This window comes from Panulirus ornatus, chromosome 51, assembly GCF_036320965.1.
Source record: "Panulirus ornatus isolate Po-2019 chromosome 51, ASM3632096v1, whole genome shotgun sequence".
Lineage (NCBI taxonomy): Eukaryota > Metazoa > Arthropoda > Malacostraca > Decapoda > Palinuridae > Panulirus > Panulirus ornatus.
The window spans coordinates 3,618,728-3,644,392 of NC_092274.1; the positions used below are offsets into that span (position 1 = coordinate 3,618,728).

General features: G+C 37.1%; 1 protein-coding gene across 9 annotated transcripts in view; it reads right to left on the reverse strand.

Moving 5' to 3' along the window:
* The window catches only part of Epp (Ecdysteroid phosphate phosphatase), a 66,868-nt gene that overhangs the window by 9,966 nt on the left and 31,237 nt on the right, over positions 1–25,665 (reverse strand). For 2 of the 9 annotated variants that reach the window (XM_071691837.1, XM_071691841.1), the window contains one exon: positions 10,670–12,625. The exons of 5 other annotated variants lie outside the window; for them this stretch is intronic. In XM_071691837.1, the coding sequence (XP_071547938.1) occupies positions 12,500–12,625 (126 nt within the window). In that variant the 3' untranslated portion in view covers positions 10,670–12,499. Of the gene's footprint in view, positions 1–6,345; positions 7,073–10,669; positions 12,626–25,665 lie in introns of those variants that run through there. 2 more of the 9 variants (XM_071691838.1, XM_071691839.1) reach the window with 2 other exon arrangements.

Sequence of the window (25,665 nt, forward strand, 5' to 3'; positions counted from 1 at the left end):
CTCACTGTGGTCAGTTTATATGGAAATGATGTCAAGGGCACCTGTATGAGAATTGTGCCGTCACATTATGTAATAATTTCTAAAGCTGTTGCACTCTACAAAATACGAAATTTTAATGACGAGAATCCTAGCTATTAATATTTCACTGGGACCAAATCACCTTCAAAATTACCACTCATTTCACTTTTTATGTCAAAGAATACTCTTAAAAAACTTTATGTGCATTGCAGCAGAGTAGAATAAGTTACAGTCTGCACTGAAGACATAAATGTTTCACCTGGTTAAACTGTGTGGAATCTTATTTACAAATTTATGTTTTTATATTCTTTTTTTATTATTTTGCTTTGTCGCTGTCTCCCGCGTTAGCAAGGTAGCACAAGGAAACAGACGAAAGAATGGCCCAACCCACCCACATACACATGTATATACATACACGTCCACACTCGCAAATATACATACCTATACATCTCAATGTACACATATATACACACACAGACACATACATATATACACATGTACATAATTCATACTGTCTGCCTTTATTTGTTCCCATCGCCACCTCGCCACACATGGAATAACAACCCCCTCTCCCCTCATGTGTGCGAGGTAGCGCTAGGAAAAGACACCAAAGACCCCATTCGTTCACACTCAGTCTCTAGCTGTCATGTAATAATGCACCGAAACCACAGCTCCCTTTCCACATCCAGGCCCCACACAACTTTCCATGGTTTACCCCAGACGCTTCACATGCCCTGGTTCAATCCACTGACAGCACATCAACCCCGGTATACCACATCGTTCCAATTCACTCTATTCCTTGCATGCCTTTCACCCTCCTGCATGTTCAGGCCCCGATAACTCAAAATCTTTTTCACTCCATCTTTCCACCTCCAATTTGGTCTCCCACTTCTCCTCGTTCCCTCCACCTCTGACACATATATCCTCTTGGTCAATCTTTCCTCACTCATTCTCTCCATGTGACCAAACCATTTCAAAACACCCTCTTCTGCTCTCTCAACCACACTCTTTTTATTTCCACACATCTCTCTTACCCTCACATTACTTACTCGATCAAACCACCTCACACCACATATTGTCCTCAAACATCTCATTTCCAGCACATCCACCCTCCTGCGCACAACTCTATCCATAGCCTACGCCTCGCAACCATACAACATTGTTGGAACCACTATTCCTTCAAACATACACATTTTTGCTTTCCGAGATAATGTTCTCGACTTCCAAACATTCTTCAAGGCTCCAAGAATTTTCGCCCCCTCCCCCACCCTATGATTCACTTCCGCTTCCATGGTTCCATCCGCTGCCAGATCCACTCCCAGATATCTAAAACACTTTACTTCCTCCAGTTTTTCTCCATTCAAACTTACCTCCCAATTGACTTGACCCTCAACCCTACTGTACCTAATTACCTTGCTCTTATTCACATTTACTCTTAACTTTCTTCTTTCACACACTTTACCAAACTCAGTCACCAGCTTCTGCAGTTTCTCACATGAATCAGCCACCAGCGCTGTATCATCAGCGAACAACAACTGACTCACTTCCCAAGCTCTCTCATCCCCCATATATATATATATATATATATATTACACATGACAGCTAGAGACTGACTGTGAATGAATGTGGCCATTTTTGTCTCTTCTTGGCGCTTCCTCATTGGAGGGATGCTATTTCATGTGTAGCGAGGGGGCAATGGGAATGGATGAAGGCAGCAAGTATGAATATGTACATGTGTATATCTGTATATGTCAGTGTATGTATACATATGTATATGTTGAAATGTATAGGTATGTATACGTGTGTGTGTGGGTGTTTATGTATATACATGTGTATGTGGGTGGGTTTGGCCATTCTTTTGTCTGTTTCCTTACGCTACCTCGCTAATGCGGGAGACAAAGATTAAATATATTAGAAAAAAATAATAAATATATAAAATGTTCATGGATGGCCTTGATTAGGGCCTCAGCTGTCGTGCCATCTCAGTTAACATAAAAAAAGTTCCACAAATGCGACACAAAATAATCTAAGACAGCTTTATCTTCCATGAATGAAGCAACCAGACACAAAATTGAAATGTCTGACCAGCAACCCAAACTGTTTTATAGTGTACTTCATGTAATCCAACAGACAGTGAACTTGTCCTTGATTGGCAATGTAATGTATCAACAGACATGTCAAACCAAGGAATTCACTAGTTTGTCTTCAATAAATTGTCTTTTAGAACTGGAGTGGCACTAAGTACCAGCCAGCTGTGCCAGTTTGTAGAACTGATTCAATTTAGTCAACTTAATGTTTGAATGTTGCACTTGATGGCTGATAAATGAGGAGTAATCTACTTTGTTAGGTACTCTGACTTCCTGTTTTATTGTGTCTATGCTACCTTTCCTCAAGAAAGGCTAAAGCAATTTGTTTTTAGAGTCTGTTTCGCATACTGGAACTAACCAAGTCTTCTTAAATAATCCATGTGCAAAATGTTCCTTACGTACATTTTCTTGAAACTGACTCACATTCATAACATCCAACACAAAACCTGTTTAATAACAAATACACAGTTGAACCCCAATATAAAGTCAAATACAATTAGAATATGCAGTAGTAGTATGGGGAAAGTTTTGTTTGTCAGTAATGATAATTACTGAAATAAATTATCACTGAATTGTTATGGGAAACAAATAAAGCAAAATTCCTTAGTTATAATACTGTGACTAATCATGAGTATTTTCATTCTGTCAGTACCATTAATACTGTATACCTGTATTGCTAAAAAATAATGTAAATAACTGAAAACAAAATATAGATTAGCAATCAAACTCCACAACTTCCCTCTCCTCACTAATGACGTGTGAGGTAAGGTTATGGAATCTTATCAGACTCATGAATGGAATCTCTCTCATTACTAAGATATATGAATGCCTTATTGTATCATATCCCATTTCATGAATTTGGAGGCAGCACAGTTGCTGGGAGCCTTGATATATGCTATTTAATAAATAAATCATATTCATCTCAGTAATACATAATATCTAGTATATATCTACTATGTGTTTTATCAATACTCCAAGCAATATCATAACACAGTCTGATTATATTTTCAGAATTTTAATCTTAGTTTTGTAGGAGAGTATTTTCACATATAAAATGTACAGTACTTAGCAGAATAACTGATCCTTTACATTTTCACAAGGAGCCTCTCTTAATTATTACTATATACTGGGGTTTTCCTGTACAGTTAATAATGCCAATAATCATGCAATTAAAGTCATGGCAAATTTGGAAGTTAATTTAGCGACTTTTGAACAACCAGACAGCCAACCATAGCTCTTTAAAATTAGCAACTAATTTCAGTTATCAATAAACAAGTGATCTGTTAAAACAATCACTGACAAGCAAGCATATAAAATCAGTAAAAACTACTATCACAAAGCCAGACCTAGCACTTTGTAAATAATCATGATAATATTCAATGCTCTTCCCTATCATACATCATAAAATAGGCAATCTCCATCATTACAATTACTGCAGACAGCAAAGCACTGTATACTATCTATATCCTGTTATGGTAATAAATGCTATTATGCTAATTTGATTTGCCAGTTACCTAAGAATACTTTTTGAAGTTAGGAGGACATATGAGAATACTGAAATCTGTCCTTCAATAGGGTCCTAGTCAGCCATTGTATTCTTTTCCAAACGGACATTCTAAAAACTTCCCAATAATGGTTCTGGAGTGATGTAATACTCATCACACTTTAACCCTGCCCATTTCCCTGTCCAACCTATTCCTTTCCATTTGAACCATCTATCAAAAGGCCAATGGGGCAGGAAGAAGAATATAGCCTCAAATGTACTCATCCCCACATCATGAGAAAATGTACTCAGCTTATGTCAAAGGGAAATTTCCCAAATCATAATAGAGAACTATACCAATGAATGAAGGCATGTGTCAGTATGGAATTTCTGGAAGGCAGTTAATAACAATACACACATCTGATATTCTACAGGACAAGGACTGATTTAGCAATCAGAAAACACTACATGGAAATAAATACCATACCTAAAACTGCTGTAATAAAAGGATCTTTTTAGCAATTCATCCATTCAAGTACACCAAAAACAAGAGCTTCCCTATAAAAGAATATTTTGGAATATTCTTCAAATTCCAAGATTAATGGAGCTTTCAGTTTCTGCATATTACATATGAATTGGGTTTAAAACAGCATTTTGTCTAAAACGTTAAGTGTCCTTGTAAGCATTCAGTTATCACTGAATCAACAGATAGAATGTGGGAAGGAAAGGAATTTTGCTGCTCCTCCTAATAGCTGACAGGAAAAAGATGTACCTACCTCACACTAGAGGTAGTGAATTAAATTCTATTATGAAAACATATATGTCATAAGATTACACCATTAATTTTGGAGTCAGTGCTATAATGTGAATGAAGGAGGACACTTCTTGTCTGACTCCAACTATGGATGGCTTTGTTTTCATAGATATGACCATGCATTACTTTGGAATTCTTCAGAAGATAGAAAAATGAACATATACATACAGTACCATAAAAATTCATATTTGATTCAGAGGCCTTAACCACGTTGGACGGCAGAAAAATCAATAATATTTAGAAAATATGGTACCTGGTATCAATATTTTCTTTTCCAATCTTTTATCTCCTTGCTGCACTTCAAAGTTCTCATTGTCTTTAGTCTACATCTCTTGCCTTGTCTTATTTATGCACATGCTGTATACACTACCATAAAGCAGATTTCATGGGAGTTATTTATGTATGGGTATATCTTTTGAGTGACAGTTTCTTACTGTCTAGGACCAAAGCATTGGAAGGACCTTCATAGCTTATTATGTGCCTTGGAGAAGTGCAAGATGTTCTGTGTGAAGAAACCTGTGATCTGAACAGAGCACTAATGTTCAAAAACTCCATAATTCATAATTTTCATAATTTTTGTTAATTCAAATTTCCCTTTTACATTTTATAACATATATGCATTTTTTTAATGACTTGATTACTTTGAGAATCTATACTAACAATGTGCTGTAAAGCACCAGCATATAACTCATTATCAGGAAAAATCCCACATACACCAAGAAAATAAGATCTAATTAAAAACCCAACTAAACTTACATTTACTTAAGAACCGAGAAGGGTGTGACAGCCTTAAGCTTACTCTCTACTTAAAGCTATGAATGGTGTGACAGCCTTAAGAGTCAAATTTAACTTATCGTATACCATTTGTAATTTTTCAGCATGTTGTATAAGAACAACCTATAAATGAAGACTGCATCTTATGAAATTAAAAAATATAAGAAATTAACTATCAAAATTAAAGTGTTTCTGTGATTTTGTCTGACATTATAAATCAGAGAAAGTGGATGAAACTGTAAGATACAGTATTACACATACTCATAAAGGCAATGAATCTGTTATAAAATTCTGACTTGTACAGATAACAAAAGATCAAGGAAGCATCAGAAATAATATAAAGTCTCTGACAGCAGTTTCTGAGGTGTTAAAGGTTGACTGCCTGCTGTCTCCCTTCCATACATATTCGCTGACACAATGATATACAGATATTGAAAAATAAAATCAATTAAAAAGACAGCTTGTGTTCAGTAAGCTGGCCTAATGAAGCAGCCTGTCTGTATGCAGTGACATTCAGATTTCAATCCCAGATCCTGTGTATGTTCCCTTTGTACTCAACAGATATATTTCAGCTTAGAATGACACCAAATCTATTAATGTATAAACATGCTGGGAGGGAACAAGATTCGTGGTGGAGGAAAATGAGGCTGTTATCAGGAGTGACATGCTAAAGAGGAACTTATTACTGGTAAAGAAAACAATAGAAATTATTATAACAACAAAGACTTTTGCTGGAAAACTTTAAGCATGTAACAAACTCCTGGGTGCTGACTGCAACAGCTTATGGACATTGCCAAAACTACATGTTCCTCAACAGACCAGATGCATATCCATGAATTTGGGTCAATGTAAGAAGCTATATTTCGTATTGCCACTGAGGAAACACCTCTCTGGGGGAAAGCAAAGTAATCAATAAGACTAGGAAATCTTTAAAACTTATGATTCTGAATGATTAATCTCCTGATTGTGGCCTAATAAAATTACAATTACAAGCTGACTTTATGCAGTTTGCCTAATGTAGCCCATGGTAATAAAAATCCATAGGGGACTGTGCTGATAACACTCAAACTCTGATCCCTTACTTCAAAGAATATAATGAAGGAGCTGCTTAAGCCTCCTTAGGACTATATCAATAATTTTCAAGTTCCCAGATAGCTATGTTGCTCTATTTCACTGAAACAGAATGGCAGCCATGTAAAGTGGAGAGTAGGAAAGGGAGAAAAAGAATAGATTGAGCAAGAGGGTGGGGAAGGTAGGGTAAGGTTACAAGTGTTAGGTCACCTCAGCACTAAAAATGGAAAAGTAAAATAATATCATTCTTCATGAAGATGATATGGTCACCTAAAGCAATAATGAAGGGCAGATTTTTATTCTCATATTTGATCCTCCTACAAAAGTGGCAAAAATAAGAATGAGTCAACTGCAAACTAATATCATTCTTCTTCTTAAAGGATATAACTTAGTGAAGAAGTAGCAGTTCAAAAATCCTGGACAGATGCAATGCGATGTGCTACTTTTGTTTTACACGTGTTCAGTTGCATCACAATTCTATACATTCATTACTTTTTAATACCACTTTATGATGTATTACTAGTCAGCATATCAATCACAGTGCTGATTGATATCCAGCCTATCACTCACAGTAAAAGAAAAAAATTAACAGAAGCAAATATAACCCCAAAAAAGGCATCACAACTGGTCATACACACTACATTATCAGCCATAGGAAATCTTTTGAGCAGTGAAGATTCTGAACCTTCAAGCTTCCCATCAATATAAGAGGATCCTCCAGTCATAATGAGCTTGTCCAGTATTGGAGACAGGCAGAACTGGCTGTACAAGAGACCAGTGACCTGATGGCCCTTCCATTACAGCACTGGTTGAGCAATACGGAATCTGTGATCACAAGAGGATGGAATACAGACATCATTTTCCATAAGCTCAAAATTTTCTTAAATGAGCTTCTGCATCCCTTTATAATTCACAAAAAAAGTTCTGACATCAGTAATAAAATAATTATATTCATTCTTATTATCTTTACTTTAGCAAATATAATGTTTTTAATGTTACTCATGGGAGATTGGTTATACTGAGCACATAATAAGAAAAACTGATGAAAAATATATTAACATCTGTTTCATTAATATCATATTCTAAAAACATCTTGAAAAAATTCTAATAAGCCACACAAAAATTATATACCAGAAGTAGAGGAAGGAACTACAGAAAGAGCAATGGAAGAATTGAGTGGGCAAAGAAAGTGACGTATAGATAGACAGGTAGATAGATAGATAAATAGATAGATAGAGACAGATTGATAGATAATTATATAAAGAGACAGACAGATAGGTAGATAGGTATACAGACACATACCCAGACAAGTAAAATTATCTATGATGAGATTTTATCAGACAGTAGGGCTACCATGTAGTACGCATCACATTTTGCTTAATGAAAACTGTAATACTGTTGTCCTCCACTGCCATACACATAATATAATCATCAATCCTTAGGTTCATATGCAAATGTCTTCAACTACATATCATGTTTTTTTAAATGTCTTTGTAGTGGTTCCATGCATGTTTCTTACTTCTGGTAGTACAGTATACTGAACAACCCTTCCATCTTTTATGTAACACTCTTAGGTATTTTCATTTGATATCTTTTTGGCATGTTCCATAGTAATCTTGCAGATTTAATACCTCTGTTTCTGAGAGAGAGAGAGAGAGAGAGAGAGAGAGAGAGAGAGAGAGAGAGAGAGAGAGAGAGAGAGAGAGAGAGAGATTCACAATCTATTTATGAGTAACTACAATGTGATTTTGCCAATAGGAGGGCTAGCACATATAATCCCTGCATAATCTTCCTTTATCAAAAAATAGTGTTACCTGCTGCCATGCATATTGTACATTGCTCTCCTTTGCTTGTACCAAATTCATAAAAGCTGAATTTGTGTGTACACCATAAACGTTTTGCTATTTAAGTCCCTTTCACCAGGATAGGTTCTCGCTTGAGCAGGTAGGCAGACACAATATATCTATTTTACACTTGTCTCAATGTGATGAAAAAGATTAAAAGCCAATACTATTAAAAGAATTTTCATAAAACATGGTGAACAATGTAAGCTAAGGCAAACAAACAAATAAGAGTTGGTGGAAGCTGGGCAGTGGGCCTCCCCATATATTTGAAAATATATCGTATATATCATATTACACTTTGTCGCCGTCTCCTGCATTAGCGAGGTAGCGCAAGGAAACAGACGAAAGAATGGCCCAACCCACCCACATACACATGTATGTACATACACGTCCACACACACACACATATACATATCTATATATCTCAACATATACATATATATATACACACACAGACATACACATATATACACATGTACATAATTCATACTGTCTGCCCTTATTCATTTCTGTCGCCACCACGCCACACATGAAATGACTACCCCCTCCCCCCACATGTGCACGAGGTAGCGCTAGGATAAGACAACAAAGGCCACATTCGTTCACACTCAGTCTCTAGCTGTCATGTATAATGCACCAAAACCACAGCTCCCTTTCTACATCCAGGCCCCACAAAACTTTCCATGGTTTACCCCAGACGCTTCACATGCCCTGGTTCAATCCATTGACAGCATGTCGACCCCGGTATACCACATCATTCCAATTCACTCTATTCCTTGCACGCCTTTCACCCTCCTACACATTCAGGCCCCGATCACTCAAAATCTTTTTCACTCCATCTCTCCACCTCCAATTTGGTCTCCCACTTCTCCTTGTTCCCTCGTCCTATGACACATATATCCTCTTGGTCAATCTTTCCTCACTCATTCTCTCCATGCAACCAAACCATTTCAAAACACCCTCTTCTGCTTTCTCAACCACACTCTTTTTATTACCACACATCTCTCTTACCCTTTCATTACTAAAAGGGGAGGGAGCAGGGGGCTGGAAATCCTCCCCTCTTGTTTTTAATTTTCCAAAAGGAGGAACAGAGAAGGGGGCCAAGTGAGGATATTCCCTCTAAGGCTCAGTCCTCTGTTCTTAATGCTACCTTGCTAACACGGGAAATGGCGAATACATGTGAAAAGGAAAAATATATATTTATCATATTATTTATTTATACTTAACCGCCGTCTCCTGTGTCAGCAAGGCAGTGCAAGGAAACAGATGAGGAATGGCCCAACCCACCCACATATACATGTATAATGCACCAAAACCACAGCTCCCTATCCACATCCTGGCCCCACAGGCCTTTTCATGGTTTACCTCAGATGCTTCTCATGCCCTGGTTCAGTCCATCGACAGCATGTTGACCCCAGTATACACTTCGTTCCAATTTACTTTATTCCTTGCAAACCTCTCACTCTCCCATATGTTCAGGCCCCAATCTATTTTTCACTCCATCCTTCCACCTCCAATTTGGTCTCCCACTTCTCCTTGTTCCTCCACCTCTAATGCATATATCCTCTTTGTCAACCTTTCCTCACTCATTCTCTCCATATGTCCAAACCATTTCAACACACCCTCTCCACACTCTTTTTATTTCCACACATCTTTCTTACCCTTTCATTACTTACTTGGTCAAACCACCTCACACCACATATTGTCCTGAAACATTTCATTTCCAACATATCTGGCAAAAATATTCCTTAAAACAACATCTGGTGGCAGGGAGAAATGATATAAAAAAAAAATAATGTACTTATGGTCTGATGCCTGCAGGATGAATCATCTTCCTAAAAGTTTAATAAATTCTTGCTCTTTACATCCATAATGATGAAAAAACTGTGAAATGCATAAAAATAGTAAAGGGTTGAAGTTATGGGATTCTAAGCTTCCTTGTGCTACCAACTAATGAGCACTTGTGAAAAATATTGTATAATAGTATTGTATATCTTTATCTATGCATTATGATATCCAACATGCTAACAATGATAAATGTACTGAAAAGGTGAAAAAAAAGTCTGGATTCAAAGCTTCACACTGCCAATTTGTAAACAGTTGTCAAAAACATTGCATATTATCATATCTTAATCTATGCATTATAATACATAACACACATTTACACAGAATACTTTGAAATCATAACATCCATCAATTATCTCAATAACATTGGAAACAAAGTAAAAACAGGAAGAGAGATGAATGAAACAGTGTATGGGTAGCGGCATTCAGTTGAGTGATTCACTGTTAATGTTTGAAGTTCAAGTCTGCCTCAATGTGGGAGCAGCACCTTATGGGACCCTAACACCATTTCCTAGATGGGAAGGGCCAGCGAATTGGGCAAGAAGTTCAGTAAAAACAGCTTTTATGACTGTGAAATTTTTTTATAGTTTTGTGGCGAGATTGAAAACTGTGTAAAATGAAATTCATCACAAATCACAGCCAAAGGGTTAACGAGAGTTTCAAAGGATCTGGAAATGGCAGATGTCAGAATGACGCAGCAGTAGTTATAAAGGTTAGAATGAAAAAGAGAAGCTCCAAATGAAACTCTGTAACTGTTATTTTATTATTTGAACACTACAGTACCACTGCAAAACAGAGACAATCACACTCTGAAGCTGTTTCTATGACAGCAATAAACTAAAAATTTACCAAAGAGAGAATGTTTAAAGTATGCAACTGTGATCCAATATCATCCTTTAATATCAATCAAAAACCGATTAGGACTCAGCCCTAGACTTGAGAGAGGTATTACACGTCTATTTAAATAATACTGCACATGATATCACATTCTTTAATATGAAGAAGAAAGAAAACATCATAAATGAAAAAGCTACACTTATGAATTGCAACATGGGAAAAGTATTCAATGCATGCCTAACAACTACAAACAGTTAGGGCCAGGAGTGCAATCCCTCTGTACTTGGAAGGTGAAACTTGTATAGTACTGTATGAAAAAGACAAAAGTATCTGATTATATAATAAGTTCAGAGGACCATTCAAAGAACATACACTTCATCTGAAATATACTATAAACATAAAATTGGTCTGAAAAAGATGTATGGCCAGTAGAATGTAAGCAGTTGTGACACACTTAAGGGATAAATAATGAGTCAAGAGAGCATACATTTTTGGGATTTTTGAAGGTGGTGTTGTATCATGAAGGGAATACTAACATACTATGGATATATGGGTGATGCATGACTAAAATCATAACAAGGAGCAATAGGTAGGAAGAAGTGAAAGTAAAGACCCTATCTCAGGTGTAAGGACTTAAAAAAGTAGTATATACAGGACAAGAGTGTTATCATGGAGGATGAATCTGTCACAACATTGTTCAAAAGAGTCTATACAGCTCACTTTGCTGTTCAGGTGAAAGGAGCATACAGAAAGTACACAAACATACAAGCAGACATAACAATATTCTAAAGACAGAACAGAATGGATAATGTAAGGAGATCACAAAGAGTGGATATTATCCATACAATGCTTGGCAAAGCCTGAAAATCAATTGTAGTTAAGAAGTATCATATTCATGAATGCACTTAAAAGTATGGGTACATCATCAACACAAACTCCACATTGCTTTGAGATAAAGCAAGTTAAAAAGTATCAAATTCAAAACTACTGAAAAAATTTCCTTACAGACTTCTAAATGACACCATCAAACTTACAAGTGGAGGATGCACACACTGAAAGTTTTCCTAAATAAAAAAAAAATCAGAAAAAGTAATTGTATGATGAGTGACAAAGAATAAAGGAGTCCAAAGGTTTGATGGAAAGACAATAAGGGAAATATTGGTGAGGCTTGAGCAAATAACAGGATTTTACGAACATCTCATGTGGATCATAATGACTGAACGTGAGATACAGAAGCATTAAAAGTTTTAAAAGTTTTTAAAATGCTGCATAAGTAAGGGATGTCTGAAGCACATCACAGCTTATCCTATTAAGCACTAATGTTATATTAATAAGTGCAGGGGCGGAGTGGAAAGACAAAGGAACTCAGGAAATAATGCTTGAGAGCTCAAAATTCTGATATTATGGAATCAATATGCCAGATTTAACTGAAAAATGCAATGTACCAAGAGTATCTGAATAACTGATTTTCTATAATTTTTAGATGTCTCTTGTTCCCACCTTTTACTTTCTTTCCTTCTCTCTCTCTCTTCCATCTTTGGGGCCCATTTGAGCAACACAATGGAGTGGGGTCCCAATGTGCAACTGTATAAGTGGCTTAAATGACACTCCGCCCCTGAGAATATGGAGCATCAATACACCAATGGGGTGAAATTCTAATAGTAAAAATAGGGTCTCCATGAGTGTTAATTCATATATAGCCATATTAGCTTCAACGAACATTTGTTTACAACAAAACCCTCCAATCAAACTCCATAATTCCAGCATAAGTTGCAGGAAAAACAGGAGGTGGAAACAGTGTCCAATGGCCACTAGCAACTTCACCCATCATGGCCGTGCAGCCGTAGGGAACCTGTAGGGTCAAATTCCTAGTTATCACATTTCAAAAGCTCTCTAAACAAAGAACCAATGAAAGCAAAACAGCTAAAGAAAGCTTAACAGATCTTATACATTCAATAAAGAAAAAGACAATGATAACTAAAAATCTAAAAGCCAAACATTACAACATATTTGTTTTCAGAATTATATTCATATCTACTTACGAAGAGTGCATATGTGTACATCCATTCCATTTTAAACTTGTAGGAGTTTAAAATAAGTCTAAATTAACAGTTTACATATTCATCAAATGGTCAATCAATGTATATATATATATTATTTTGCTTTGTCGCTGTCTCCCACGTTTGCGAGGTAGCGCAAGGAAACAGACGAAAGAAATGGCCCAACCCACCCCCATACACAATGTATACACACACACGTCCACACACGCAAATATACATACCTATACATCTCAATGTACACATATATATACATACACAGACACATACATATATACCCATGCACACAATTCACACTGTCTGCCCCCATTCACTCCCATCGCCACCTCGCCACACATGGAATACCTTCCCCCTCCCCCCTCATGTGTGCAAGGTAGCACTAGGAAAAGACAACAAAGGCCCCATTCGTTCACACTCAGTCTCTAGCTGCCATGCAATAATGCCCGAAACCACAGCTCACTTTCCACATCCAGGCCCCACACAACTTTCCATGGTTTACCCCAGATGCTTCACATGGCCTGATTCAATCCACTGACAGCACGTCAACCCTGGTATACCACATCGATCCAATTCACTCTATTCCTTGCCCTCCTTTCACCCTCCTGCATATTCAGGCCCCAATCACACAAAATCTTTTTCACTCCATCTTTCCACCTTCAATTTGGTCTCCCACTTCTCCTTGTTCCCTCGTCCTATGACACATATATCCTCTTGGTCAATCTTTCCTCACTCATTCTCTCCATGCAACCAAACCATTTCAAAACACCCTCTTCTGCTTTCTCAACCACACTCTTTTTATTTCCACACATCTTTCTTACCCTTTCATTACTAAAAGGGAGGGAGCAGGGGGCTGGAAATCCTCCCCTCTTGTTTTTAATTTTCCAAAAGGAGGAACAGAGAAGGGGGCCAAGTGAGGATATTCCCTCTAAGGCTCAGTCCTCTGTTCTTAATGCTACCTTGCTAACACGGGAAATGGCGAATACATGTGAAAAGGAAAAATATATATTTATCATATTATTTATTTATACTTAACCGCCGTCTCCTGTGTCAGCAAGGCAGTGCAAGGAAACAGATGAGGAATGGCCCAACCACCCACATATACATGTATAATGCACCAAAACCACAGCTCCCTATCCACATCCTGGCCCCACAGGCCTTTTCATGGTTTACCTCAGATGCTTCTCATGCCCTGGTTCAGTCCATCGACAGCATGTTGACCCCAGTATACACTTCGTTCCAATTTACTTTATTCCTTGCAAACCTCTCACTCTCCCATATGTTCAGGCCCCAATCTATTTTTCACTCCATCCTTCCACTCCAATTTGGTCTCCCACTTCTCCTTGTTCCTCCACCTCTAATGCATATATCCTCTTTGTCAACCTTTCCTCACTCATTCTCTCCATATGTCCAAACCATTTCAACACACCCTCTCCACACTCTTTTTATTTCCACACATCTTTCTTACCCTTTCATTACTTACTTGGTCAAACCACCTCACACCACATATTGTCCTGAAACATTTCATTTCCAACATATCTGGCAAAAATATTCCTTAAAACAACATCTGGTGGCAGGAGAAATGATATAAAAAAAAAATAATGTACTTATGGTCTGATGCCTGCAGGATGAATCATCTTCCTAAAAGTTTAATAAATTCTTGCTCTTTACATCCATAATGATGAAAAAACTGTGAAATGCATAAAAATAGTAAAGGGTTGAAGTTATGGGATTCTAAGCTTCCTTGTGCTACCAACTAATGAGCACTTGTGAAAAATATTGTATAATAGTATTGTATATCTTTATCTATGCATTATGATATCCAACATGCTAAACAATGATAAATGTACTGAAAAGGTGAAAAAAAAGTCTGGATTCAAAGCTTCACACTGCCAATTTGTAAACAGTTGTCAAAAACATTGCATATTATCATATCTTAATCTATGCATTATAATACATAACACACATTTACACAGAATACTTTGAAATCATAACATCCATCAATTATCTCAATAACATTGGAAACAAAGTAAAAACAGGAAGAGAGATGAATGAAACAGTGTATGGGTAGCGGCATTCAGTTGAGTGATTCACTGTTAATGTTTGAAGTTCAAGTCTGCCTCAATGTGGAGCAGCACCTTATGGGACCCTAACACCATTTCCTAGATGGGAAGGGCCAGCGAATTGGGCAAGAAGTTCAGTAAAAACAGCTTTTATGACTGTGAAATTTTTTTATAGTTTTGTGGCGAGATTGAAAACTGTGTAAAATGAAATTCATCACAAATCACAGCCAAAGGGTTAACGAGAGTTTCAAAGGATCTGGAAATGGCAGATGTCAGAATGACGCAGCAGTAGTTATAAAGGTTAGAATGAAAAGAGAAGCTCCAAATGAAACTCTGTAACTGTTATTTTATTATTTGAACACTACAGTACCACTGCAAAACAGAGACAATCACACTCTGAAGCTGTTTCTATGACAGCAATAAACTAAAAATTTACCAAAGAGAGAATGTTTAAAGTATGCAACTGTGATCCAATATCATCCTTTAATATCAATCAAAAACCGATTAGGACTCAGCCCTAGACTTGAGAGAGGTATTACACGTCTATTTAAATAATACTGCACATGATATCACATTCTTTAATAGGGAAAAAAGGAAAGGGAAAACATATAAATAAAAAAGTTTACATTATGAATTGCAAAGGGGAAAAGAAATTCAATGCATCCCTAACAACTCCCAAAAGTTAGGGCCAGGAGTGCAACCCCTTGTATTGGGAAAGGTGAAACTTTTTATAGTACTTTTATAAAAAAGACAAAAGTATTGATTATAAAATTTAATTTCAGGGGGCCCTTTTCAAAGAACATCCCTTCATCTAAAATATACTATAAACTTAAAATTGGCCTGAAAAAGATGTAGGGCCCAGTAGAATGTAAGCAGTTGTGACACACTTAAGGGTTTAAATAATGAGTCAAGAGAGCATAAATTTTTGGGATTTTTGAAGGTGGGTTGTACCCATAAAAGGGAAATTACAAAACATACTTTTGGATATATGGGTGATGCAGCCCAAAAATTTCATAACAAGGAGCAATAGGTGGAAAAAGGGTGAAAGTAAAGCCCCTTTTCAGGTTTTAAGGACTTAAAAAAGTAGTATATAAGGACAAGAGTGTTATCAGGGGAGGATGAATCTGTACAACATTGTTAAAAAGAGTCTTACACCTCACTTTGCTGTTAAAGGTTTGAAAGGAGATACAAAAAAGTACACAAACATACAAGAGAATAAAAATATTCAAAAGACGAACAAAATGGATAATGTAAGGAGTCACAAAGAGTGGATATTATCCATACAATGCTTGGCAAAGCCCGGGAAAAATAAATTGTTTTTAAAGAAGTATAAATTTCAGGGTGCATTTAAAAAATTTTAGGGGTACATCATCAACAAAAATCCACTTGCTTTGAGATAAAGCAATTTAAAAAAGTTCAAATTCAAAATTTCTAAAAAAATTTCCTTACGACTTCTAAATGACACCACCCAAATTTACAAGGGGGAGGTTTCCCACACACAAAAATTTTTCCCTAAATAAAAAAAAAATCAGAAAAAGAAAATTGTATGATGATGACAAAGAATAAAAAGGAGTCCAAAGGTTTGAGGGAAAGAAAAAAGGGGAAAAATATTGGTGGGGCCCTTGACCCAAAAAAACAGGATTTTCCCGAACATCTATGTGGTCATAATGCCCTGAACGTGAGATCAAAAGCTTTAAAAAAGTTTTAAAATTTTTTTAAAATGCTGCATAATTTAAGGGATGTCTGAAGCACATCACAAACTTATCCTATTAAGCACTAATGTTTTTTTAAAAAGTGCAGGGGCGGGGTGGAAAGACAAAGGAATCGGAAAAAATGTTTAGAGCTCAAAATTTTTGATATTATGGAATCAATATGCCGATTTAAATGAAAAATGCAATGTACCCAAAAGGGTTTTGAATAAAATGATTTTCTATAAATTTTTTGATGGGCTCTTGTTCCCCCCTTTTTCTTTCTTTCCCTTTTTCTCTTTCCTTTCCCTTTTGGGGCCCTTTTTAGCAACACAATGGAGTGGGGTCCCCCTGTTTCAACTGTATAAGTGGCTTAAATGACACTTGCCCCCGAGAATATGGGCTCAATACACCCCAAAAAGGGGGAAATTCTTTAAAAGTAAAAATTTGGGTTTCCATGAGTGGGTTTAATTTCATATATAGCCATATTAGCTTCAACGAACATTTGTTTACAACAAAACCCCCAATCAAACTCCTAATTCCAGCATAAGTTGCAGGAAAAACAGGAGGTGGAAACAGTGTCCAAAGGCCACTGCAACTTTACCCCTCATGGCCCTTTTCAGCCCCTAGGGGAAACCGGTTTGGGGCAAATTCCTAGTTATCACATTTTAAAAGGGTCTCTAAAAAAGAACCAATGAAAACAAAAAAAGCTAAAGAAAGCTTAACAGATCTTATTCATTCAAAAAAAAAAGCAATGAAAAACTAAAAATCTAAAAGCCAAAAATTACAAAAAAATTTTGTTTTCAGAATTATATTCATATTACTTACGAAGAGGGGCATATGTGTAATCCATTTCCATTTTAAAAAATTGTTTGGAGTTTAAAATAAGTCTAAAATTAACCCGTTTACATATTCATCAAATTTTGGTCCCAAACAATGTATATATTTTATTTTTTTTTTGCTTTGTCGCTGTTCCCCGTTTGCGAGGGTTTGCGCAAGGAAAAAAGACGAAAGAAATGGCCCAACCCACCCCCCATACACAATGTATACACACACACGTCCACACACGCAAATATACATACCTTTTAATCTCAATGTTTAAAATAATATACATAAACAGAACATAAATATATACCCATGACACAATTCCACTGTCTGCCCCCATTCCCCTCCCTCGCCACCTCGCCACACATGGAATACCTTCCCCCCCCCCCCTCATGTGTGCAAGGGAGCAATAGGAAAAAACAACAAAAAGGGGGCCCTTCGTTCACACTCAGTCTCTAGCTGCCATGCAAAAATTGCCCGAAACCACAGCTCACTTTCCACATCCAGGCCCCACACAATTTTCCCATGGTTTCCCCCAAGAGGGCTTCAATGGCCCTGATTCAACCACTGACAGCACGTAAACCCCTGGTATCCCACATCGATCCAATTCATCTTTTCCCTTTTGCCCTCCTTTCACCCCCCTGCATATTCGGGCCCCCAATCCACAAAATTTTTTTTCACCCCCATCTTTCCCCCTTAAATTTTGGTCTCCCACTTCTCCTCTTCCCCTCCACCCCCAAACACATATTTCCTCTTGGTAATCTTTCCTACCTTTTTCCATGTGCCCAAACTATTTAAAAAACCCCCTCTTCGGCTCTCTAAACCCATGCCCCTTTTTATTTCCACACATTTTCTCTTCCCCTTACGTTACTTACTTGATAAAACCACCTCACACCACACAATTTCCTTAAACACTATTTCCAGAAAACATCCCCCCTCCTGCGCAAAACTTTTAATCCATGGGCCCACGCCTCGCAACCTTACAAAATTGTTGGAACCCTATTCCTTCAAAATACCCATTTTTGCTTTCCGAGTTAATGTTCTCGACTTCCACACATTCTTAAAGGCTCCCAGGTTTTTTCGCCCCCTCCCCCCCCCTATGATCCCTTGTTTCCCAGGGTTTCCCATCCGCTGCCAGATAAAATCACAGATATTAAAACATTTTTACTTCCTACAGTTTTTTCTCCATTAAAACTTACCCCCCAATTTGGGATTGCCCCTAAACCCCTGGGGGCCCTAAAAAACCTTCCCTCTTTTTAACTTTTTCTCTTAACTTTCTTCTTTCCCCAATTTTTCCCAAAACTAGTCACCGCTTCGGCAGTTTTCTCAATATATATATTATATATATAAAAATATATATTTTTATTATATATATATATATATATTTTTTTGGAAAGGTTTCACAATTTTGTTTTGTGATAAGTATTTTCCTTGAGCCCAGGGGGAAAAATGAAACACGATAATTTCCCCAAAGGGGCCCTTTCTTTTTAAAAAAAAAACATCATCGGGGGAGATACAAAAAAGGGAAATAAAATTTAGCTGATATAAACGAAGGGGACAAGCTAGGCCCCCCCAATTTTGGTAAACAATGATTGTCCAAGATTGATTGTTTGGGGAAAACCCATGTTTTTTCCAATGGCGTCCTAGTACGTTCTTCATTGTATATCAGCTGCCTTTTTATTTCTTTTTTGGGTATCTCCCTGATGATTTTGTTTATTACAAAAAAGGCCCTGGGAACTTATTGTGTTTCTTTTTCCCCTGTGGACTCGTAGGAATATATGGCATTTCATATCTATAGGCTTTCCTGTCAACAAGTTTTTGGGCCCCATTTTGTAAAAAACATAATAGATTTTGAATAAGTTAAAGGAAAAAGGGATGAAAAGGGGCATAAATAAAATTAAAAACAAGGAGATACCCTTTTTTTTAATAGGAATATTAGAAAAGCTGAAAAGAATGTTATGAGGACCTTTTAAAAGAAAAAGAGCCATGGAAAGGTATGGAAAAAAAAATCTTTTTTAATATAAAAAAAAAAATGGATGGGATTGAGACAAAGTGAGAATAGGATTAGTTCCCTTTTATATCATGAAAGCAAGCAGCCCTTTAAAAATGAAAAAAAAAAACTGAAACCCCTTCCCCTTTATGACAATCCTGAATACAGTCATACTCCCAAAATCTTTGCAAATGAGGGGTATTTTGGGGAAAATTTTTTTATAAGAAAATTTTGGGATTTTTCTTGCAGAGGTATAATTTTTCTTTACAATAAAATTTCCCCTGACTCTGCCCAATGATTGATTAAATGATTCCCAATTCAGAGGTAATTTGGGAAAGGGCCCTTTTCTAACGTTTTTTAAAAATAGAAGTAATGACTGTAAAGTCAAAAAAATTTTAATTTTTCTCATTTCCTCTCTGTTTACGTTTCAAAAGGAAGACTTGTAAATACTATTCTTCATTTTTAATTTCCCCTTTCCCAAATTTTTGGAAAAAGGGATTAAGTGCACACTTTAACTGTTTAGGGAAACAATTTTTTTAGAAATGAGAATAAATTCACTGAAATAGATTTGTATTTTTTTATCGTTCTTTCTCCCGAAAAAGTGAAAATCCTGACCTTTGTTGCTCTCCTTATCCTCCCGTTGTAAGACCTTTCTTTTTGGGGGAAAAAAACAAAATATTCAGCTAAAATCAACCCCGGAAAAAATCAACCAAAATAATCTGCTAACATTTACAAAGAAAGCTTTAATCCAAATAAAAATTTTTTTAGTGCTTTTTATCCAATGAGCCAATTTACCCCCAAAAAAATAGACTTTAGGCCCTTTTGGGCTATAAGTTTTTTCCCTACTTTGCTGTCAAAAGAGATATTCCATTCTTAATTAAAACAATACACCCTAAAAGGGATTCTTTTAAATCTTTTTTTGAATCCTTAATTGTTTTGATTTTTTACTGTGTATTCTAAATCAAACAATTCCCCCCTATCTTAAAAAAATATTCCATATTTGAAAATTTAGCAAAAGCGCTTCTAAAAATAACACGTGCTATTTTGACACAGTAAAAAGATAAAATTTTGCATAAGAAGAAGCAATGAGTGATACCTCTTCTATGCACTAATCAGTGTAGTATTTTATCAGTCAACACACCCCAAGTATTAAGAGCAAAAAATCAAATGCTCCCCTGTTTTTTTCCTCCCTTGGATGGGGGAAAAAACAAAATTCCCTTGTTTTCCCCTTTGTGTCCCCGGAATTTTGGGGAAAAAAAGGTTTTACTTTTCCAAAAGAAGGAAAGAGAAGGGGCCCAAGTGCCTAATCATTTTAAAACCGTTGGGGAAGGGGCCAAACCTAAAAGGGGGGGGGACCCAGGGGGGGGAAAATTTCCCCCCCTTTATTTTAATTTTCCAAAAGAAGGAACAGGGGAAATCCCCGTGATGATATTCCCTTTAAGGCTCAGTCCTTAGTTCTTGTCCCAAATCGTTTAATGGGGAAAAAACATTTAAAAATATGTATAAAAAAAAAAATACATATATAAATTTTAAACCCTGGGATAGGGGAGAAAGAATATTTTCCCATTTTCCCCCAGCGTGTCGTAGAAGGGACAAAAACGGTGGGACGGGGGGGCTGGAAATCCCCCCCCCTCTTTTTTTTTTTTTTTAATTTTTCCCAAAAAGAAGGAACAGAAAAGGGGGGCCGATGAGGATATTTCCTCAAAGGCCCAGTCCTCTGTTCTTAAGCTACCTCGCAAAATGGGGAAAAGGCGAATACTATGAAAAAATTATATATATTTTTAAATTTTATATATATATTTTATTAAATATATTTTAATATTAATAATATATATATATATATTTTTTCTTTCTTTTAAACAAAATCCGCCTTTTCCCCGCTTAGCGAGGTACGTTAAGAACAGGGACGGGGCCCTTTTGTGGAATATTCACCGGGCCCCCCCTTTCTTTTCCCTTTTTTTGGGAAAAAATTAAAAAAAAAAGAAAAAAAAAACGAGGGGGGAGGTTTTTCCGCCCCCGGCTCCCCCCCCTTTTAGTCCCCTTTACGACACGCGGGGAATACGGGGGGAAGTATTCTTCACCCCCTTACCCCCAGGTTAACATATATATAAAATTTTTTTTTTTTTTATTTTTTTAAATTTTTTTTTTTATATTTGTCGCTTTTCCCCCGGGGTTTTTGGAAAGGTAGGAAAGGGAAAAAAAGGACGAAAAAAATTTTTTTGGGGGCCCAACCCCCCCCTTTACACATGTATATACATAGCCACACACGAAAATTATACATACCTACCCCAGCTTTCCATGGTTTCCCCCAGACGCTTACATCCCTTGATTCAACCCAAGAAGAAATAAACCCCCGGTATAACATCGCCCCAATTACTCTATTCCTTCCCCTCCTTTCACCCCCCTGCATTTTCGGGCCCCCCAATCAAAAAAATCTTTTTCACCCCATCTTTCCACCCCCAATTTTGGGTCTCCCTTTTTCCTCCTCGTTCCCTCCCCCCCAACACATTATCCTCTTGGTCAATCTTTCCTCATCATTCCCCTCCCCCTTAAAAAAATGCCAAAAAACCAAAAAAACTTTCAAAAAAAAAAAAAACCCCCCCCCTTTTTTCTTTTTTTTTTCCCCCAACCTGCTCTTTTTATTTCCACCACTCTCTTCCCTTACTTTTACTCACTGGGAATTCAAACCCCCTAAACCCACACATTTTTCCTCAAACATTTTTTCCAGACACCCCATCCCCCTTTGCGCAAACTCTATCCATAGCCCACGCCTGAAACCATAAAACATTGTTGGAACCATTTTTCCCTTTAAAACATCCCATTTTTGGTGTGGGAGGAAAGTTTTTTTGAAGCAGTAAAAAGTTTTTATCGGGGATGTAAGGCATTTTGAAACGTGTAGGAAGAGAGGAAAGTGATTGGTTCTCAGTGGGAAAGTAGGTTTTCGGCAGGGGTGTGTGATGTCTCCATGGGTTTTTTAATTTGTTTATGGATGGGGTTGTTAAAGGGGGGTAAATGCAAGGTTTTTTGGGGAAAGAGGGGCAAGTTTTTGAAGGGCTGTTGGGGAAAGAGGGCTTGGGAAGTGAGTCCGTTTTGTTCGCTGATGATACAGCGTGGTGGCTGATTCCCTGTGAGAAACTGCAGAAGCGGGGGACTGAGTTTGGGAAAGTGTGTGGAAAAAGAAAGTTAAGGTAAAAAAGTGAATTTAAAAGGGAAGGTTTTTAGGTAAGGGAGGGTTGAGGGTCAAGTCCCAAATTTGGGGGGTGAGTTTGAATGGAAAAAAAAACTGGAGGAAGTGAAATGTTTTAGATACTGGGAGTGGATCTGGCAGGGATGGGGCCATGGAAACGGAAGTGGTTTATAGGGTGGGGGAAAGGGGGGGAAAATTTGGGGGCTTTAAGAATGTTTTGGAAGGCGAGAAAATTATCTCGGAAAAAAAAAATGGGGAGGGTTTTAAGGGGAAATTTTATATATATTATATATAAAATTTATATTTTATATATATATATTATATATTATATATATTATCCCCGGGGATAGGTGATTAAGAATACTTCCCACGTATTCCCCCCCGGGGTCGTAGAAGGCGACTAAAACGGGGGGGAGGGGGGGGCTGGAAATCCTCCCCCCTGTTTTTTTTTTAAATTTTTCCCAAAAAAAGGAATGAGGGGGCCAGGTAGGTATTCCAAAAAAGGCCCCAGTCCTTGTTCTTTAAAGTACCTCGCTAAGCGGGAAATGGCGAATAGTTTAAAAAAAGAAAAAAATTATATACATAATATTTCATACACTAAAACGCACATATACACACACACACCTATACTATTTATTAAAATGAAAAAAGTAAGAAAAAAATTTAGAAAACTGAAACTTCTAGCTTTTAAAAGAAATGAGAAAAAGGGAAAGTCCCCTTTAAAGGTTTAACCTCTGGGTATGGAAAAGGGGAAAAGTATAATTTATTTACACCCAAAAAACCAAAAGTAGTTCTCATCAATTTTTTTAAACCCTTTATATTATAAAATATATATATTTTTTTTTTATATTTATTTCTATAAAAAAATTTTTAAAATTTATGGGTTTTTTAAAAAAAAAAAAAAAAAAAAAAAGGGGAAGGAATAGAGTGGGAATTTTGGGGCGGTTTTGGTATACCGGGGTTGACGTGTGTCGTGGATTGAATAGGGGTGAAGCGGGCTGGGGGAAACCCTGGAAAGCTGTGTAGGTATGTTAAATTTTTGGTTTTGTGGAAGTATGTATATAAATTTTGTATGGGGGTGGGTTTGGGCCCTTTCTTTCCCTTGTTTCCTTGCGCTACCTCGCAAACGCGGGGGACAGGGCAAAGCAAAAAAAAAAAAAAAAAAAAAAAAAAAAAAAACAAAAAAAAAGAAAAAAAAATATATATATAAAATTTTTTTTTTTTTTTTTAAAATTTTTTTTTTTTTTTTTTTTTTACATCCCCCATTTCCCCCGACACGAGGTAGCGCAAGGAAACAGACGAAAGAAATGGCCCAACCCACCCCCATACACAATGTATACACACACACGTCCACACACGCAAATATACATACCTATACATCTCAATGTACACATATATATACATACACAGACACATACATATATACCCATGCACACAATTCACACTGTCTGCCCCCATTCACTCCCATCGCCACCTCGCCACACATGGAATACCTTCCCCCTCCCCCCTCATGTGTGCAAGGTAGCACTAGGAAAAGACAACAAAGGCCCCATTCGTTCACACTCAGTCTCTAGCTGCCATGCAATAATGCCCGAAACCACAGCTCACTTTCCACATCCAGGCCCCACACAACTTTCCATGGTTTACCCCAGATGCTTCACATGGCCTGATTCAATCCACTGACAGCACGTCAACCCTGGTATACCACATCGATCCAATTCACTCTATTCCTTGCCCTCCTTTCACCCTCCTGCATATTCAGGCCCCAATCACACAAAATCTTTTTCACTCCATCTTTCCACCTTCAATTTGGTCTCCCACTTCTCCTCATTCCCTCCACCTCCGACACATATATCCTCTTGATCAATCTTTCCTCACTCATTCTCTCCATGTGCCCAAACTATTTCAAAACACCCTCTTCTGCTCTCTCAACCATGCTCTTTTTATTTCCACACATCTCTCTTACCCTTACGTTACTTACTTGATCAAACCACCTCACACCACACATTCTCCTTAAACATCTCATTTCCAGCACATCCACCCTCCTGCGCACAACTCTATCCATAGCCCACGCCTCGCAACCATACAACATTGTTGGAACCACTATTCCTTCAAACATACCCATTTTTGCTTTCCGAGATAATGTTCTCGACTTCCACACATTCTTCAAGGCTCCCAGGATTTTCGCCCCCTCCCCCACCCTATGATCCACTTCCGCTTCCATGGTTCCATCCGCTGCCAGATACACTCACAGATATCTAAAACACTTTACTTCCTACAGTTTTTCTCCATTCAAACTTACCTCCCAATTGACTTGACCCTCAACCCTACTGTACCTAATAACCTTGCTCTTATTCACATTTACTCTTAACTTTCTTCTTTCACACACTTTACCAAACTCAGTCACCAGCTTCTGCAGTTTCTCACATATATATATATATATATATATATATATATATATATATATATATATATTGGAAAGGATCACAATTTTGTGTGTGATCAAGTATATTCCTATGAGTCCACGGGGAAAATGAAACACGATAAGTTCCCAAGGGCACTTTCTTGTAATAATCACATCATCAGGGGAGATACAAGAAAGAAATATAAGTCAGCTGATATACAACGAAGAGACATAGCTAGGACGCCATTTGGTAAACACATGATTGTCCAAGACGTGATTGTCTTGGACAACCATGTGTTTACCAACTGGCGTCCTAGCTACGTCTCTTCATTGTATATCAGCTGCCTTGTATTTCTTTCTTGTATCTCCCCTGATGATGTGATTATTACACAAAAGTGCACCTGGGAACTTATTGTGTTTCATTTTCCCTGTGGACTCGTAGGAATATATGGCATTCTCATATCTATAGGCTATTCCTGTCAACAAGTGTCTGACATGTGTGAAAAACATAATAGATTTTGAATAAGATTAAAGGAAAAAGGGATGTAAGGGGCATAAATATATTAAAAACAAGGAGATACCCTTTTCTAATAGGAATATTAGAAAAGCTGCAAAGAATGTTATGAGGACCTGTTAAAGAAAAAGAGCCAATGGAAAGGTATGGAAAATGAAAATCTTTTT